Below are 18159 nucleotides of genomic sequence, written 5' to 3'. Positions count from 1 at the left end.
TGTTTGTTTTTTGCTCCTGACATTAAAATAATAGGATTATTATTATTATTATTATTGTTATTATTATTATTGTTATTATTATTATTATTATTATTATTGTCGCACTATGAAACGGCTTTATTAAGATAGTTGATTATCTGAGGCCAGCACATTAATTTTAATCCAGTTAGGGTCGTATAGGCTGTCTACATGTAATCTATAAACACTGGGATAAAGGTCGGGGTCTTTTGCCTGGCAGAGTTCTGACGCATCTGAATGACAGTGAAAAGTGAAAGCAGACAAATGGCGAAATTCTCCAGAATCTGTCTCGAGCAGATCCTCTTGAAGCAGAAGCGTTTCAGCTCCTCATCCAAACAAAGTGGATCCTAATAAATCATCACACAGGTCCTGGGCTTAGCTTTGAGCCAGTCCCTGAGCTCCTGTCATTGTAGTTCTGACATGTGTGTGAGTGTTGAACTGCAGGGCATGTCTGATCACCTGACGTCGTCGTTGTTCTGACCACAAAAGGCCTGCAGACACGCGTCAGTCACTCTGCATACACACACACGTACACACACACACACACACACACTACGGTGGTGGAACTTCCTTCGTTTCCCACAATAATTTGTAGGTAGGTCGTATTAGCTGCAGACATACACACAAACACACACACACACACACACACACACACACACACTATACATATATAGTATATATATATATATATATATATATATATATATATATATATATATAGTAAGATAGAGAGAGAGAGAGAGATGCATGAAGAGTAACACTAATTATTAAATTAAATAATGAAATAAAATATGAACAATTATATATATATTAAATGTATAAATATTTATATTTATACAAAAAATACACAGCCAATATAAATACTATATAAAATAAGTAACTGTATAAAATACATGATTTTCAACAGATATAAACCCCTTCAGAAAAAGCCCAATATAACGGTTCTGTTTATCTCTTGTTTATCCTCTAAAGCCCCCGCGCATGCACACACACGCACGCGCATACACACACACACACACACACACACACACACACACTTCTGTGTGCCATTATATCGAGAGCCTTGTTAAATTCCGACTGAACATGTTGCACTCCCCGACTCCCTCTGTAAATGGCGTATGAATAATGACAGTTAGCTTTACTGGACAGCTTCAACTGTAACACTCCACAATAATTACACTTCCACCAGGATTAGGCTTCCATTATCATAATCTGGACATTTACAATTATCTATCATTTGCAAAGATGCGCTTTGGTTCTTGATTGCAGAAGGCTGTTTTTTTCTCCTCCAGCTCGCCAGCAGCACTAAACAGTGACAGTAATAACGCTTAATTTTTGCAGGCGATATATAAGAGGTGTCGGGGTGTGCAAACACTTTCACACCTGGATTTGCTTATGCTGAAGCACCAGCGGTGCACAGGACGGGCCGCGCGGGGTGCGAGCCGAACGCAGAGCCTCTGGAAAGAAGGTAAGCACTGGACTGGGCTGGGTTGGACTGGACTGGGTGGTTTTGAGCGGACGGACACCGCTGTGGTCAGCGGCGACTCGGTGGGCAGCGGCGCTGGGAAAATGCAGCAGACTGTGACGTTTATGAAGTGAAGCAATGGAGAAGTAAACCAATATAACTAGGCTGAGGAATTAGGATGGGTGCTGGGACCAGTTTGGACCGTTTTGTTGAAATAGCGTTTGGGAATACTGTTAGGATGCACGGCTAGCACGGTCATCTCTTTATGTATGGCTGGTCTCTCTCTCTCTCTCTCTCACACACACACACACACACACACATACACACATTCTCTCTCTTTCCATATACATACACACACACACACACACATCGCGAGACAGACTATCTCTTCCTCGTTCCACATCTCTTTCTCATACTCGTGATATCTCTCTCAAGCTCAAGTCTATCCATCTAACTGTTTGTCTGTGTGTCAGATTACATGTCTTTGTGTCTGTCTGCCGTCTGCCTGCATGCTTGTATGTCTGCCTGTCTGTCTGTCTGCCTGTCTGTCTGTCTGTCTGTCTGTATATCCAGCGCCGCCTAAATCTGTCTCGAGCTTCATCTTACACAGTCTTATCATCAAAACATTCAAATCCTCCCGTATTTTCCCAAACCGGCTTTTTTAAATCAGTGTAAACTCTCGTACTTCTGGTTTTATTCCAGCTTGGGTAAACTTCGCCTCAATCACGACCAACAGGGCCTATACTATTGCAACATTCCCCAAAGCTAATTCTCCTGTATATGCCCTAGCAAACATGCAGATTATCCATCCCCAGTTCGTGGTTTGAGCGAATCAAGCTCCATTTAGTGCTGGCAGGCTGGGGCAGCTGCAGGGGCTTCTCCTCTCCCTATTCAACATTGTCATTTCACATAATATCCCAAGCGTTCCCTCTTCGCGGCAATTTGTACATGAATAACCGAATAATTTGGTCTTTTGTTTCGTCTTTGCTACCTCAAATCCAAATAAAGATGCCTTTCAGTATTAAAAGTGGTAGAAAATTACAGGTAATTATCTTTGACGGTAAAAACGCTGTAATCAGCGGGCTACATCAAAAATTACCCTAATTATGTCAGCATTTATGAGAATGGAAAAAAAGAGCCTTCACTCGGATAAAACCCATAAATTGTCCCAAATATCTCCTTCATATTGAAGGAGAGTGCAGCTGGAGGCTTTGTTCCCCATCGATCCTGTGGCGAATGGCATTCAGCACTTCGCACATCCAAGACAGGGAGAGAGAGGAGAAAAACATTTTGTCAATACTGTAATGATTGAGGCAGAGAATGGCAAGATGGACGAGATGCAGGTCTATTTTATAGGAAAAACCCGTCGAGAGGGACGACCACCTTACCAACGGGGTAAGCTATTTTGTTATTTTTTCCTAGGTTAAATGTATCCAGCACGCATAGAATTCAAATGTTCGTATTTAAAAAAAAAAAAACGTTTAAAACGTTTAACGGGATGGAGAACCGTTTTTAAATGTTGTACGTCGTAACATTTTTACGTTTTAATGAAATTGAATGTGTCGTCAGCAATTTCTAAAATACTGAAATTCCGCATAATTCCATGAAACATTCTTTGATTGATGGAGATTACTAATATCCCTCTCCAAAAAATACATAAATATGATAACAATAAAAAAAATCAAGGAAGCGTTCTTTGAAGCCATGTTTTACTCCATTTATGACAAAAACATAAAAAGTATTTTACAACTAAAATTGGACAATATATTTACATACAAAATTGCTTCTTTTGCATGACGAAAAACATGTAGTCATAACGCAAAGACCGCATTTTCTCGTTTTTTTTTTTTTTTTTTTTTGTTTTTTATTATCTTTTTTTTCTTAAATTTGAGTTCGTTTTCAGCCGTGACCCATGGGGCTTTGCGAAAGGCGTCCCAGCCCCTGCCCCGTGCTGGTGAGTGGACGCGCTTGGTTAAAAGAGTCAACAGATACAACAGCGGATGTTTTTTAAAGCAAAAAAAATCCTGATCGGGCCGCGATGCCTCAGTTCAAGCAGTTCGATCCCGAGATCTCCGCTCCGCTTGTTCTCCAGCAGAAGAAACGCTCTCCAGAAACAAGACGAGGCGTCCTCCAGTGATGGCAGTGTCTGGCTGGCACTGTTCAGGTAGGACTGAAGGAGGAGGGCGCGCGCGCGGGGCCTGGGGCCTGGTCGGGGGCGCGTCGCCTATCTCTGCATGGAGTCCTGGTGAGGAGAGGAGTACCAGTGGGAATAGGTGGGCATGTAGCTGTTGGCGGACATGCTCGCGCCTTTGGAGGACGCGGACACGTCCCATATGGGCGGGATGGCTGGGGAGCGCGGGGACAACGCTAGGGAGCCCGGCAGAGGCTCGCTCTCGTGAGGGTTGCTGCCTTGTTTTAGCAGCTTCTTGAACTTCGACCTCTTGTTCTGAAACCAGATCTTTACCTGAAATGCAGAAGAAAAAAGAAACGAGACCGTGTTTAGGTTGTTTATGGACAAAAAGAAAAACCATAAATTTAATCACCTACAATTCCGTCGCCATCACGCAAAAACCTTGTATTTCCAAAACTGCAACTTTACAGCAGAAGGGAAAAGCCTTCTTAACTTTTCAATGGATCTCGATGTAAAAAGCTTTTATTCCAAGTCATCTTAAAGCATTGCCATTGGTTCATTCATCGTGAAAGGTCGACACTGAAGAACAACTGCCAGTGTCAATGATGATGTCAATACGCAAGGTTTTGCGTGACAATATTTGATGATATTCTACGTCAATAAGCTATAGTACAGTGTTCTTCTACTGGAGAGAACTGCACTGATGTACAAAGACCTAAATTACATATATAATTATGTTAGTGGACAGATAAATGAAAGGGCTGGAGTGGCATCTAAAACTGTGGTAATCTACAAGGATACACATCGTCCATTAACAGCCCACTGAGGAAGACCGCAGTCTGGCAGAGTGTCAGATGGTACCTGTGTCTGCGTAAGGCCGAGGGAGGCGGCGAGCTCAGCGCGTTCTGGCAGGGCGAGATACTGGGTTTGCTGGAAGCGGTGGTTCAGAGCCTGCAGCTGCAAACTGGAGTAGATGGTCCGCGGTTTGCGGATCTTCTTGCCTTTGCCGTTGAACCGTATTTCTCCGTTTTCGATTACTGTTGTTTTCTGCTGTTCTGAAAGAGGTAACGTCATGTTGGCGGGGCTTTTAAATAAGTGCTACAACATGCACAGTGGAAACAGTGGAAAATAAAGGCCCTCTGCCTTAGAAAAACACTCGTTTTTTGTTAGTGTGAAGAACCTTAAAATTGATGAATAATCTTTAAACATTTAGATGGTTCTTTACACATATCCCTTTTACAAAAAGGGCTCCTTCTGGAGCTATAATGGCCTTTTTATAGTATTGACCAAATAACCATTTATATTTTTTGAGTGTGATATAGAATTGAATCTCATTTAATTAATAAATTATTTTCTGTAAGAGAACAATCAATTGAAATGATATTTAGGGAACCTTAAATAACTCTTCCAGGGCATCGCTCCTTAGAACCATTTTACATCTTTTTTTTACTCAATAATGCAGAGCCTGTTTTGTTTTTTCTGGACAAAGCCTTGGATTAAATTGCAATTTTAGTTACGGCCCATCTTTCCAAACATATCTTTCCCAAACCATTAAAAATAACGGTGCTACAAAAGGGTTATTTGAGGGATGCCACAGAAAAACCCTATTTGGTTCCAAAAAAAAACATTTTGTGTGAAGAACCTTTATTAAAGCGTTAAAAAGCAGTTACATCTTCTTTAAACCTTTAAAATATTCTTCACACATACTCATCTCTGGTTCTTCCATGAATCGCTTAAAGAACCATTTATAACACCTTTATTTTTAAGAGTGTAGATCTGAGAAACATATGCAGTTTAAAGGAACCCTTTAGCACGAGGCTACAACATAAATAAAGCACGACATTCTGCACGAGCAGATAAAGGCACACGTTACATTTCCATCAGCCTGCATGTAACCACCAGACAAGAGGCAGTTTTTCAGATGCTAATTATAATGTGCAGTTATGGGGAGAATGGCCCGCGTGTAACTCCTGTAACGGCTGTCATTAGAGCACACAGATGCACGGAGAGGAGCTTCAAAACCACCATTCTGTGCTTGCATGATGTACATCTGCACCAAAGACCAACATGGGTAAGGCGCCTTGGAAGCTCCTCATCTGCGTTTCTTTAAATCTCGCATTGAATCTTGCACACGCACGCGCGGGTTAGATTTGGTGTTAAAAATGCGAGATCGAAGTTGTTGGTGCCTATTGAAAGAACAGAAGCTCTAGTCTGTGTGTATATGTGTGTGTTTTGTGTGTGTAGGGATGGGAAGGGCTCACTTACCTGTGCCATCTAACCTGGTGTGCGCCGCGGCCGCGTTACTGTGGTACGAGGGCAGGTAGGGGCTGTGGTGCGCGTGGCTCATGTACGAGTAGGTGAGCGAGCGGTTGTACGAGCCGGAGCCCGAGTAGGGCGAGCCGTCGTGCTGCTGCTGGTGCGCGCCGGAGTGCAGGCAGTGCAGCGGATAGTGTCCGGCGCCCACCGACGGCGAGCTCTGCTGCGAGGGCGCCTGCTGCTGACCAAACTCCATGAACGCCGATTTGGACGAGTCCTGAGCCTCCAGACCGTCAGCCATCGTGCTCATGGTCATCATCAAATTTGCTGCTTCGAAAGCACTTTACCCCCCCACCCCCACCCCACATACACACACACTCACGCTCACACTTACACTCACTCACTCTCTCTCTCTAACACACACACACACAAACGCACGTTCACGCACACACCTTCACTCTTGAGTCCAAACGAGGTCCTTTTATGTAGCGTTCCCCTTCCGCGCGCTCCTTGTTTTCCAAATATTGCTGCTGATTACTCCAATTTTTTGGCTCGAGCGTTTTTGCTTTTTTTTGTTGTTGTTTTTATTTTTTTGCTCCTCCAGCGTGTCTCGCGCGCTCTATGGTGGAAGGTGGGCTTGAGTAAAGGCAGAGATTTTAAGGTGGATTCTGTTAAATTTGAGTCCCCGCTTCCAGACTTGATGCAGACACTACAAGTAAAATGGTTTTGTCTCCAAAGGGCAGCGCCTTCCGATTGGCCATTCAACCCAACGTCATCAGCTCCGGGGCTAGCGCTGCTAGACTTTAGAGCGAGTTAACCTACCTTAACAGCTGCCACCGCAGCCGGGGCTATGGGTGGGATATCCCTCACACACACATTCACCACATAGTCACCACCGAACACGCGCGCTTTTTTTTTTTACACACTCTACGCACGGTGCCAGAATCGGAACGGCAAAGTCAGGTCGACTTGATCAGGTTGGGCTAATGAGCTAAAGAGCTGATGACTGCCGTGGCTTTAAACTGGGTTTGAAACAGAGATCAATGCGCACGGACGAGAGACATCCGAATTAAAGTTATTATAGGTGTGAACGCGCCAGGTTTGGGAAACTACACAGCTAAAGTGCGTGAAATTTACAGTCAAAGTTTCAGTCTAAGGTTGTGTCACTGGATGTCCCAGGCTAACTGACAGCACCCCCCACCTCCCCCCATCCCACCACCACCACCACCCCACCCCATCCAAAAACACACAGCATTGCAATCAGGGGCTCGTTACAGTCGAAATATATGTAAATTACACCTTCAGTTTTAGTGCTTTGGCCAATCTCAATCCCATTAGAAAGCAGGCTGTAAATATACACCACAGCTCTCCATCTCTCTCTCCTGTTTCACACGCTTTTATTTTTGTTGTAATGGTGAACGCGTGGACCGTCGTAATATGGCGTTCATTTGCTTTAAATGGTGATGAAAAAGTAATTATAGTCGCAATCAGTTATATCCCAATTCCGTTTGATTGCCCGCTCCACTGTATTCAAATTGCCTCAATAAAATTAAGAACAATTCGCCTGTAATGATTATGGACCAAGTTTATTTTCGGAGGTGGAATAAAAGTGGATATAGCATAAATTATCCGCTAATTATACGCCAGTGTCGCCTCAATTATCCTCTTATCAAAAATGGGAGCCTAAATGCAGCGTTTAGTTTCAATTTTCTCCCCTTTTTCTGTACGCAGAGCTCGCTACCTTGCTATTATTGCCAGGGTTGTTATTTACTTTGCGGGCTTTAAAAAGTGCACCAGCGGCCTGGATCGCCATTCTCCTGCAGCGCGGCCAGTCGCTCGGGCTGCTGCCTTTCTGTACCGACTGTGCTGGGGATCTGTCGCTGGCTCCTTTCTGCTCAGGTAAGGGGCACGCGTGTTTCTGCTGTGTGGGGACTGAAATGAAGCTTGGCTGCAGGGTAGGTCTGGAGAAGTTCTCCGGCCTTGTATGTATGTATGTATGTATGTATGTGTGTGTGTGTGTTGAGCTGATCAGCTGGTGTGTGCTGGGTTTGTGGAGCTGCTGCTGCTGCTGCTGCGGTGCTGGATTTGACTGGAGCAGTGGATTGATTCCCTCCAGCTCATCGTAGAGAAAGCAGAGTCCTGCACGGCTCTAATCGCCTCGGAGTGGCACAAACTGCCCCTCTATATGCCCCTCAGTTCTGCTGTCTCGCGCGCGCTTCAGACGATTAATTGATGGCGACGCGGCGGGTCGATATAGGTTTGCTTTAATCGTTGCCCGCGCGCTCTGGGAAAGAGACTCTGCACGAGACACGAGGGATAAAACAAAGGTTGATACGAAGATATTTGGGGAATAAAAGTGTGTATTTCAGAAGGAAAGCGCTGAAGGTTTTTCGACAATCAGCAGCTCTCAGATTCTGTAGTTCGTAGGAATTTCATTTTTACATTAGATTCATAACATTTATTGGCATGCCATACGATGCGAGGAATGAGTATACTTATATTAAAAGAACCCATATTAACTTTTATTTACAGTAAATACGACTGTCTAATGCTTGACCTTCACCACACATTTAATCACGTGCAGAAGTAGTGTTTAATGTTTCTGTAACACCAGACCAATCGATCAGTCTGTCCCGCCACTGTAGAGTTAGTTTTAGACTGTCGTAGTTTTAATTCGTTAATTCGTTTCTGTCCCAACTTTTTGTGGCCCAACATATGGATGAATGTTACATACATTTTTATAAGAAGATAAATATTATGATTAATAAGATAAATTATCTCACCACGAAGATTTACAATAATAACAATATTAGTATTTTGCCTCAAAATAATGCACCAAACGTCTGAAAACAACAACAACGTCATAATAACAACAACAATAATAATAATCGAAATATATATTATTATTATTATTATTATTATTATTGTTATTGTTGTTGTTGTTATTAGCATTAGCGTGTGTTGCAGCTCTGCAAACAACAAAGGCAGTTCAGTATAGATAGATAGATAGAGAGGGTAAAGTACTTGATTTCGTCCATGTAAATAGATACAGTATTATAGAGCTGGTCAGTATGGATCGGCAAGGTGCTATGAAGCTGACCGGTGTGGATGGAATTAATAAAGTGGTAGAGTTGGTCAGTGTGGAGTGGCTACAGTTGTATAGAGCTGGTCAGTATATAGCTTGATAAAGTGCTGCAGAGCTCACCAGTATGGATGGAGTAAATAACAATGGAGAATAAGGAAGTAGTGGCCACAGGAATATTACACGAGAATCTTTGCATTAGGCCAGTCATGGCTTTGTACGATGGCTTTCAATGGGCCACCACAATACCTCTCACTACCACCCCCCTCCACACACACACACACACACACACACACAATTATACCCACCATTACAACCATACCCACTATACCTACCACAAGCACCACACCATTGTGATTACATACCCATCAAAACCACCATCATAATTAACATATCCACTATAAATACCAGACCCACCAACACCACCATGCCCATCATAAATACCATAACCACCATAACTGCCAGACCCACCATCACCACCATACCAAGAGCAAGAACTCCTTGCTGAAGTTCATATGCTTCTAACCCTGCCTGTGATAGGCTGGAGCAGTGACTATAGTAAAAAAAAAAATCTGGGTGCTTTTCAAACTTTCTGTGATCTTTTAAATCTTTGTTGTTTTATGTATTCATACAGGCACCGTTCTTCTGTTTGGAGTTTGGTCTTCCCTGGAAACACTCTCATATCTATTAAATAGAGCATCTCTCACTACTGCAGCAGAGAGCTGATCTGAGCTAACAGCAGTTCTGGCTGCTGGCGGTAAATGCTTGAATGAACTTTACTCAGAACAGTTAACCACTGGCCCAAGCCTTATTATTAATAATACATGCAGCCTAACTATCAATCCTTAAACTACTGATAATTAAACTACACCGAATAATTATTCTTAAACTACACAGAATAATTACATGTCACCATAATTAGGATCACATCACAAACATCTACTTGATGTAAATGTGTGTAGTTGGACAGGGACATGCATTTAGTGTGTGTGTGTGTGTGTGTGTGTGTGTGTGTGTGTTTGTGGTTTGCTGTGTGAGGAAGATACAGTAAATCAGTCTGTAATTACACTTACACAAATGACCTAGAGCTCAGGACAAACAGGCTCATTGGTCTGAATCACAGTTAGGGTAAAAGGGGTAAAGGGGTAAAGGGGAGGTCACACATATCTATCTATCTATCTATCTATCTATCTATCTATCTATATCTATATATATATATATATATATATATATATATATATATATATATATATATATATATATATAGAGAGAGAGAGAGAGAGAGAGAGAGAGATACATTTGCATAATTAGTTAGTATCAAATTATAGTCATGCAAGAACCTTGTATCGCCAAAAAGGCAACTTTGCAGGAGAATGAAAAACCCTAACTTTAAATGGAAGCCAATGAACAAATATGTTATTCCAAGTATGTTTTCAGCATATGTAACTTGTAAACGTTTGATACAATGTAATTAACAACTGCCAGACTCAAATAATATCAAAAAGTCAAATATATACTATGTAGATGTTTAGCACACAAACATCTAAGTACATTTAAAGCTAATTTTCTCAGTAATAAGAGTGTTTTGCTTGCAAAAAAAGGAAATTACAGATCACATTAGAAATAAATGGTCTAATTTTAAAGAAATTCGTTGAGATATTGGGATATACATATATATATATATATATGCGTAATTGGAGTAATGTTCCTGAGATTTCAAGCTCATGAAGGCCCTGTTTGGCCCTTTATTCTATCTTACCATATAAACACATGGCGGTGACGTGATGTTTACATGGCCATCTAAATGATCTCAGACGGAAAGAAAAGGCGCATTAGGTTCATTATGTCCCGAGTAAAATTGCGCGCACCTCGCCGTTCATTTGGGCTTCATCTAAACGGAGGCGAGTCCGCTGGAAGATCTTTTATCTTGTGGAGAGTGTTGAACAAATGAGGACAGTGGGATTTTTTTCGGGCTTCTTTTCGGACTTAATAGAAGACATTATTAGCTGTGAGAGCAGGCAGCTCGGGTCTGGAGGAGAGGATTTGGTGGAGAGATGACAGACAGGAAGGCTAGCAATCATAGGCTTTTTTAGCCCACTGTACTGCTCGATGCCGTTTATCCGTGATGATAGAAAATTGCTCTGTTGCCAGGACGCGGCTGCTCAAATAGAGGGCAAGAGCAACATTTCCATTTTCCAGTTTGAAAGCCATTGAAATGAATTAGTAAAATGAAAAAAATCCCGCGGTAAACAAAGAAGGAGGGGGGTGCAAACAAAGATAGCCTTTTTCCATCGCCAAAGCCCCCCTTTCATTTTGTAATTTTTCGTTTGCCTTCCGCTCCGAGGCTCTCAGTCCAGCACCGGGTTGCAAGTCCCGATGTGCATCAGAGTGCATTTCAGTGGAGTGTGAGCAGACCGAGCAGCATTATCACAGTCTTATCACTCTCTGGTTGCAGCCTAATTAAGCTCCTGCTTCAGACTTCACACTGAATCCTGCTCTAATGTGTGGAGTATGAAGAGGATCATCAGTGTGATCAGGCTAGCCCTGCTGTAACACACACACACACACACACACACACACACAGGGCCAGTGTGTGAACCGAAACAAATAAACAGAAATGCCCAGAAACAGGGTATGGATGTGTAATATTTGATGAGTGTGTGTGTGTGTGTGTGTGTGTAGAGAGAGAGAGAAAAAGAGAGAGAGAGAGAGTGGGTAATACACGCAGGGCCGGTGTAATGGCCCTTAGAGGAGTTAGTCAGGCTGCAGTGTGTTTTGACAGATTGAAAGGCGCCCGTGTGAATAGCGGGTTTGCATGTCAGCACACACACGCGCTTTATTGTTATTTGCCGCGCGCTGGCCGAGCAGAAGCGGCTCCGGTAAACACGCGCGTCAGAGAAAACAACAACAATATTTTATAGAGGAGGGGGGGGGGTATAAAAGAATTGATTTATTAAAAACGCAGAAATATAGAAAATATATATTAATGTATGTATACTATGTTATTATCCGATTATTATTATTATTATTATTATTATTAACAACACCAATAATAATAATAATAATAATAATAATATGTAACAACGTCACACACATGACATCCAGAACTTTACAGACATCAATAACATTTTTAATTAACCAATTAAGTAATAAAATACTAACACTCTTACTACTAAAAGTAGTAGAATTTCTATTAACTGCTATTTTATTTAATATTAATAATATTATTATTAATAATAATAATAACAATAATAATAAGAACATTTTTGTCATCATAATCATTAATCAGTCATAGTAATATTAGTACTAATACTCGTTGTTTAAGTAGTGATATTAATATTATTTCTGCTAAAACAACTGTAAAATAGTATGTGACGTATTAGAACATTTTATTATATAGAATTATTATTTGTTATTAGTATAACAAAATTATTATTATTTTGTTATTATAATAGTGCTATTTTCATAATCACCATTATTGTTAGTATTAACATTATCACAATTATTTTTATTATTATTATTATTATTATTATTATTACTGCCGCTGCTGCGTTGGGGAAATATGTTAAAGAATACTAAAGTGTTTTTTCTGTTAATTCTGTTAATGTGTTTTATAGATGCGCGCGCGGGCTTTGATCTTTGAGAAAGTGCCTGAGCGCGCGGCGGGATTCATGTTTTGTGGAGAAGCCGGGATTTGGAGGGGAAATGATTTTGCATATGGAGAGTTTGTCCAGGCAGGTGGCTCACTCTCAGGGTGGAGCACAAGTCCCCCACATCACGCCTGGCCCAGACCGCAGTGCCTTACTACCAACCCGTGTGTGGGTTTGCTCTTCTCCATATCCAACATTTCCTCAGACCTCTGTTAGCATCCTCCTCCTCCTCCTCCTCATCCTCCTCTACTGCAACATCCATCTGTCCTGCAGCTATTGACATGGTCATTTCTGACTGTGGTCAGTTCTGATGCACTGGTACCAAAGATAAACACGAGACATTAATGAGAAACTCCGAGACAAAGAGGAGAAATGTCACATGGGATTGTGTCTCATACTCATACTCATACTCATACTCACCATTCAAATCTGAAATAATGACTTGACAGTTCGCGCGCTACTATTTTCAATTTGTAAACACTGAAAACTGCAATCGCTCTGTCTCCCTGTCATTAACGGGAGGACATGAAGGTGTGTGTGTGTGTGTGTGTCCGGATTTATTAGAGAATTGTCGCGGTGATGTTGACGAAAGGCAGTCGCATCGCCTCATGTATTGCAGTGTTTACTGAACATGAAGGTATGCGCTGAGCTGAAATCGCGTGTGACTGAACAAGACGCTGCCCTCGTCCTCCCGCTCTCAGACCCAGAGAAGAGAAAAAGCAGAAACAATGAGGAGAGCAGAACAATGAAGAGCCTGAAACTCAAGAACGGTGAGTTAGATGAGGCGGAAAAACGCGCAGAAAACAAGTCACACCTGCTGGAGCTGCTCATGGCCACTGCATTCACGCCACACCAATGCGCTATTATACTCGCCCAACTACTGTTCATGACCTCAGGATTACAAACAGGAAAACACACAACCACAGAGAAGCTTGTAGCATTCCTAAAAATATACGGAATGAGTACGGATCGTTCAGGATCAACCAACAGCCCCACTCTTCTTAACCTCAGCCGGTATCCATAGATTATTAGCTAAATAAATCTTGTGTATGTAATGGCTGGAGAAGTCTCTACGTCTTGTGCCATTTAACAAAAGTACTGTGAGGTTTCTACTTCTCCTATTGGCCTGTTAAAGTGTACAAAATGTTACAGCCAATTAAAACTCTAAGTATTGCGTATACATGGTGTAGGTAATTAGATCCAATTCCTATTATGATAAAATAATGTTATGCTAAAGAAATATGGGACCACACTCGTGAGTTATCACCGTTAAACTTTAATAAAGGCTTTAATAAAGTTAACTGAGTGAAAATGATGTACATGGTAGCAAATGAAGCGATTTGCTTTTACTTAATAATAATAATAATAATAATAATAATAATGCAATTTAAGCCAACGCTTAAATAACTGTGGAAACTCTTGACGAAATACAGCCCTCAATAAATTATATTGGACTTTAATTATTAAATAATATTAACACAAATAATTAAATGGTGTTTGAAAACTAGGTGTTGCTAAAACTAGCAGTAGATGTTAACAATATCAAAAGTATTTTTTATATTGTGATGTGTTGTTTTTGTTTACTTATTTTTTTTTACTTTTACAAAATCTAGCACATCAGAAAACAAATACAGTTATACAGTTTAATACCGTTTTTTTTTACATTTTAATAACACAATTTAGGTGGTCATTTGGGAAGATAACCATTATAAGCCATATAATTTCACATTTATTAGTGCTTTTCAACCCAAAGTCCCCAGGCTCTTATTTTCATTAGCCTTAAATACCATTTCAATTCAAGGGTTTTAGACTGTGTCCATTTTGCCAAAATGCAAGCAGGCAATCACACTGATAACTGCCCTTAGAAATGCATCCACCAAAGAGCTTATTCAATCAATACAAGGAGAGGGTGCTCATATAAATAATGAAAACAAGGCAAAGCGATTTTCCAAGATGCATCTTGCAGTAGCCAACACTTGTTCACACTATAAGACAACACACTCTGTCTGCATCAGTGTGTGTGTATGTATGTGTGTGTAGGCGAGATTTAGTTTGAGAGGGATGTGAAGGTATAGTACTCCAGTCTTCTGGAGACCAGAAGATGAACTGTGCAGGTCTTATTCTGGATCAAAATAGATTTGATTTGATCACAGCACACTGTGGACATGTGTCTGGAGTGGCATGAAGTGGGTGGGGAGCTGTCAGTTATTAGACCACATGCATTCCTTGACTGGTTGTCTGCTTTTCCAAGAGCTCAACAACAACAGAAAAAAGGAACGAAAAAGATCTACCAAGGTCCACCGCGGTCTACCAGGGTTTACAATGCTTTATCCCTTGTGGTTCATTCAATAGTCCAACATGTGTTGTTTTAGAGGCATGTATAATATTTTCTCACCTGTTCCTGCAGCTGGTGGAGGACTCACATGAAAACACATGCACCAAAATAAAGGTGCCAAAAAGGGTTCTTTGGAGCGATTCCACAGATAAACCCTTTCTTTCTCCACAAAGAACTTTTGAATGGAAAGGTAACTAAGATGAACAAGTATAAGAAGTACAAGAATCCTTTCAAGCCTAAAGAACCTCTGAATAAAGTAACATTCCTACACCAACTAAACCTTTTTCCAGGTCAAGGATCATTTCTGTTTGCGTCTAGAAAGGCAGTATGTGCTCTAATCCAACTAAGTCTCCAGTTTGTCAATGATGAGATGGTACTGCTGCTGGTGTAGGAGGAGATCCTGTAGAAGCTCCTACACATTCTATTCTTCTTCCACATCTTTTACAGGTGCCTCCTCATCTCCTAACGTTTTTTTCTCTCCATTAGCAAATTAAACCTTCCACCTGTGGCTTTTCGTAACAAAGTATTTACACCCTACCCGCCATGAAAAAATATAAAAACAATACTAAGGCGTCTGCTAGAGATCAAATATGATGGCTTCATCACCCACACCCAGCCACCCACCCACCAACCCATCTCCCCGACAGTGACGTCCGTCCATGTCCCCCACCCCCACCACCTCCCCCATTGCTGGTTGGTTTCTACAGCTGCAGTGAGTGAGAAATGACCGGAGAATTGGCCTCTGGGAGAGCAGCAAGCCATCCTGGTGCTATTAGGCTCGTGGCTAATAATAGGTGTTTCAGTCCGGGGGAAGATCAATCAGGGGGAATCATAGGGAATGTTCTGAGGAGCACTTTTACACATCTGTCCAGATGGATGAAATTACACTTGTCTGTTTTTAGTTGCATTACTCCTAAATTGGTTGTCTACTTTTTTTCCTGCTCTTCGGCTCTCTCCCCTCATTCATGTGTCAGTGGTCTGCAAAAAGGATTCAGCGCTAAACTCCCTGTCATTTTAGTCTTTTCCTCACTCACTACCCACCCCCCTCCAAACCCCGGCTGCACACCTTCATCTTATTTACCTACTTGCATCTGAACAAAAGATGACTGATGTCTTTTGAAGGTTCGACTCTCACAAAGAGACTCACTGCAAATCAGTGCGTTCAAATGGCCTATTTTTAAATATCTTGATTTTTCCCTTATAAGCCCAGTTAATAGATCAGTGCGTTATAAAATGTGCTACAGGCCTTTTACAATGACTCAAAATTAGCACTGATTCTCGAATGTGTGGCAGTGCTTTTGTTGTATTTGCATAATGTGTGTGGTAGTCTTGTTAATGTGCAACTCTTTTCAAATGCAAATTATTATCATGAGCTGTAAATTTGGTCTTTGTGAACTGAAAGTGTGGTCATCAGTGCCCACAGCTGCCCCGGTAAGGGTATCTATCACTGATATCTGGCCGTTGCTCTCCCCTGGCCCACAGTCACCTGGCTGATATTAAAGTGGGTTGAGTGTACTGGGCTGTGGAGGTAACCACATGTTGGTTGGACCCCCTGTGATTCAGTACTGTCAGTTAACTGGCATGATATGTCTGTCAGACAGGCCTGTGTGGAGACTGAGAGGGGTCATTTACAGACTATGAAACAGCTGCATGCATCTGTGATTTCGGCCAGGTATCTGACAGGTCCAAACACTATACGTTGGAGAATGACAGCGTGGCAGAACATACTACATCGAGTTCGACCTTTTCAATGATGCTCTTTTTGAGTTTTATGTAGCGTTCAGGAACGATATCCCACCTAGCAGTGTGACAAGACTGATTTGTTTGTAAGTACGTATCTCTGACACAGTGGGGCTGACACTCACAATACAGCTACTCAGTGAAATGACCACTCCAAGCTTTTTTTTGCACCAGCGAAAATGAATACTGTACATCATTGTTGTTTCTTTTCCTGTAGGGCGCCTGATTTGAGATGGTCTCCTATTGTTGATTGCTCAACATTGAGAGATATTTCAAGGACTGAGAGAGTCTTTTAAAAGAGGAAAGCACGATGACCAGAGGAAGGAAATCAAGGCTCCCCAATGTGTCACCTTAGCAACGGGGGAAATTAGCATTGACTTCTGAGCAAGGCCTCCAGACTAGGCTTCAGGGTATTTTGATGGCTTGAGAAGTGACAATCAAAAAGTGGATCTAAAGACATGCTTCCCGGTTCCATTTATATTGAAATCAGCTTCTTTCTTTCTTCTTTTCTGCTGGTAGGACACAAGAAAAGTCTTAATGTATGTATTTAGCTCATTTTACTGTGTTGTGCATCTCGCCTGCGATGCCCCCGTGCTCATGTTTGCCTCCCACTGTGGTAAACAGAACGCGTCTATGACAGTGAATGCATTTCAGAGTGCTCCCAACACGAGCTAGATCTGACACCGGCTCCCTCATTCCCAGACACCAAATTCAGCTCTCATGATTGCCAACACACATAATGATAGCGTCTCCCAGAGTCGCAGAGGTGTCCCACTGATGCGCTGGCTCTGTCTTTCTCTCTCCCTCTCTCTTTTCTCGCAGGAAATTTGCAGGAAATTCAGCAGCGTCTGCCCCGGAGAGCCCCGCCAACTACGCCCATCAGAAGCTGTTGTTCACAGAAATGAAGTGCAGATTGTATGCTCCAACGCATGGAGCTGCTCGCTGGGTCCTCTCATCGCAAGAAAGCCCCACCACTGCGGAGGAACAGGCAGGAATACATTAAAAGGTACAGAGAGATCAGCCAGAAGAGGCACTGCTTGGCACCGTGGCGCTGGAGAGAGCTTTCAGCGTGATGGTCTTGTCATCTCTGTTGAGGAGCCAGAAGGGGTGGAGTTCAACAACGTTACTCATGGCAACAGTTGCTAAGCCTCGCTTCTTGTTGATGTGGTTATTTGTAAATCAAAACTGCGCGCATGGCATTAGCAAGTCCTATTTACAACAAAGCCCTCCTGCATTTATGTAACGTGCACGTACTTTCATGCACAATGTGAAATGCACCCAAGATGATTTGAATAAATACTTAAAATGGGCCTTTTCAGATACTGCATGTGTCATTTACTCTATCGCAATCATGGTATGGGAGGATCATAAAATTACACTCTTCAAGGGTTCTTTAGTACAGGCAGTGGTTATGTATCCTGTAGAACCATGGCAACCAAAAGAACCTTCTGAATGCTAAATTGGTTCTTCTCTACAATAGAT

The 18159-nt window shown here is 41.9% G+C and overlaps 1 protein-coding gene and 1 long non-coding RNA gene across 2 annotated transcripts; one reads left to right on the top strand and one right to left on the bottom strand.

Annotated features, from left to right (window-relative positions):
* The first annotated feature begins 2676 nt into the window (after positions 1–2676).
* LOC140552128 (uncharacterized) lies at positions 2677–17987 on the top strand. The gene is made up of 2 exons (XR_011979302.1): positions 2677–2878; positions 17500–17987. It is a non-coding gene; the product is annotated as an uncharacterized lncRNA (long non-coding RNA).
* Positions 3189–6213, bottom strand: dlx6a (distal-less homeobox 6a). The gene is made up of 3 exons (XM_072676125.1): positions 5880–6213; positions 4476–4669; positions 3189–3947 (listed from the first exon to the last, which is right to left on the bottom strand). Exons 1-3 carry the CDS (start codon positions 6187–6189, stop codon positions 3708–3710), a joined length of 744 nt encoding a protein of 247 aa, XP_072532226.1. The 5' UTR covers positions 6190–6213; the 3' UTR covers positions 3189–3707.
* Positions 17988–18159: the final 172 nt, after the last annotated feature.

The sequence above is a fragment of the Salminus brasiliensis genome, chromosome 3 (assembly GCF_030463535.1).
Source record: "Salminus brasiliensis chromosome 3, fSalBra1.hap2, whole genome shotgun sequence".
In the NCBI taxonomy this organism is placed as follows: Eukaryota; Metazoa; Chordata; class Actinopteri; order Characiformes; family Bryconidae; genus Salminus; species Salminus brasiliensis.
Note: the sequence above shows the minus strand (reverse complement) of the source record. Positions and strands in the feature narration are given on the sequence as shown.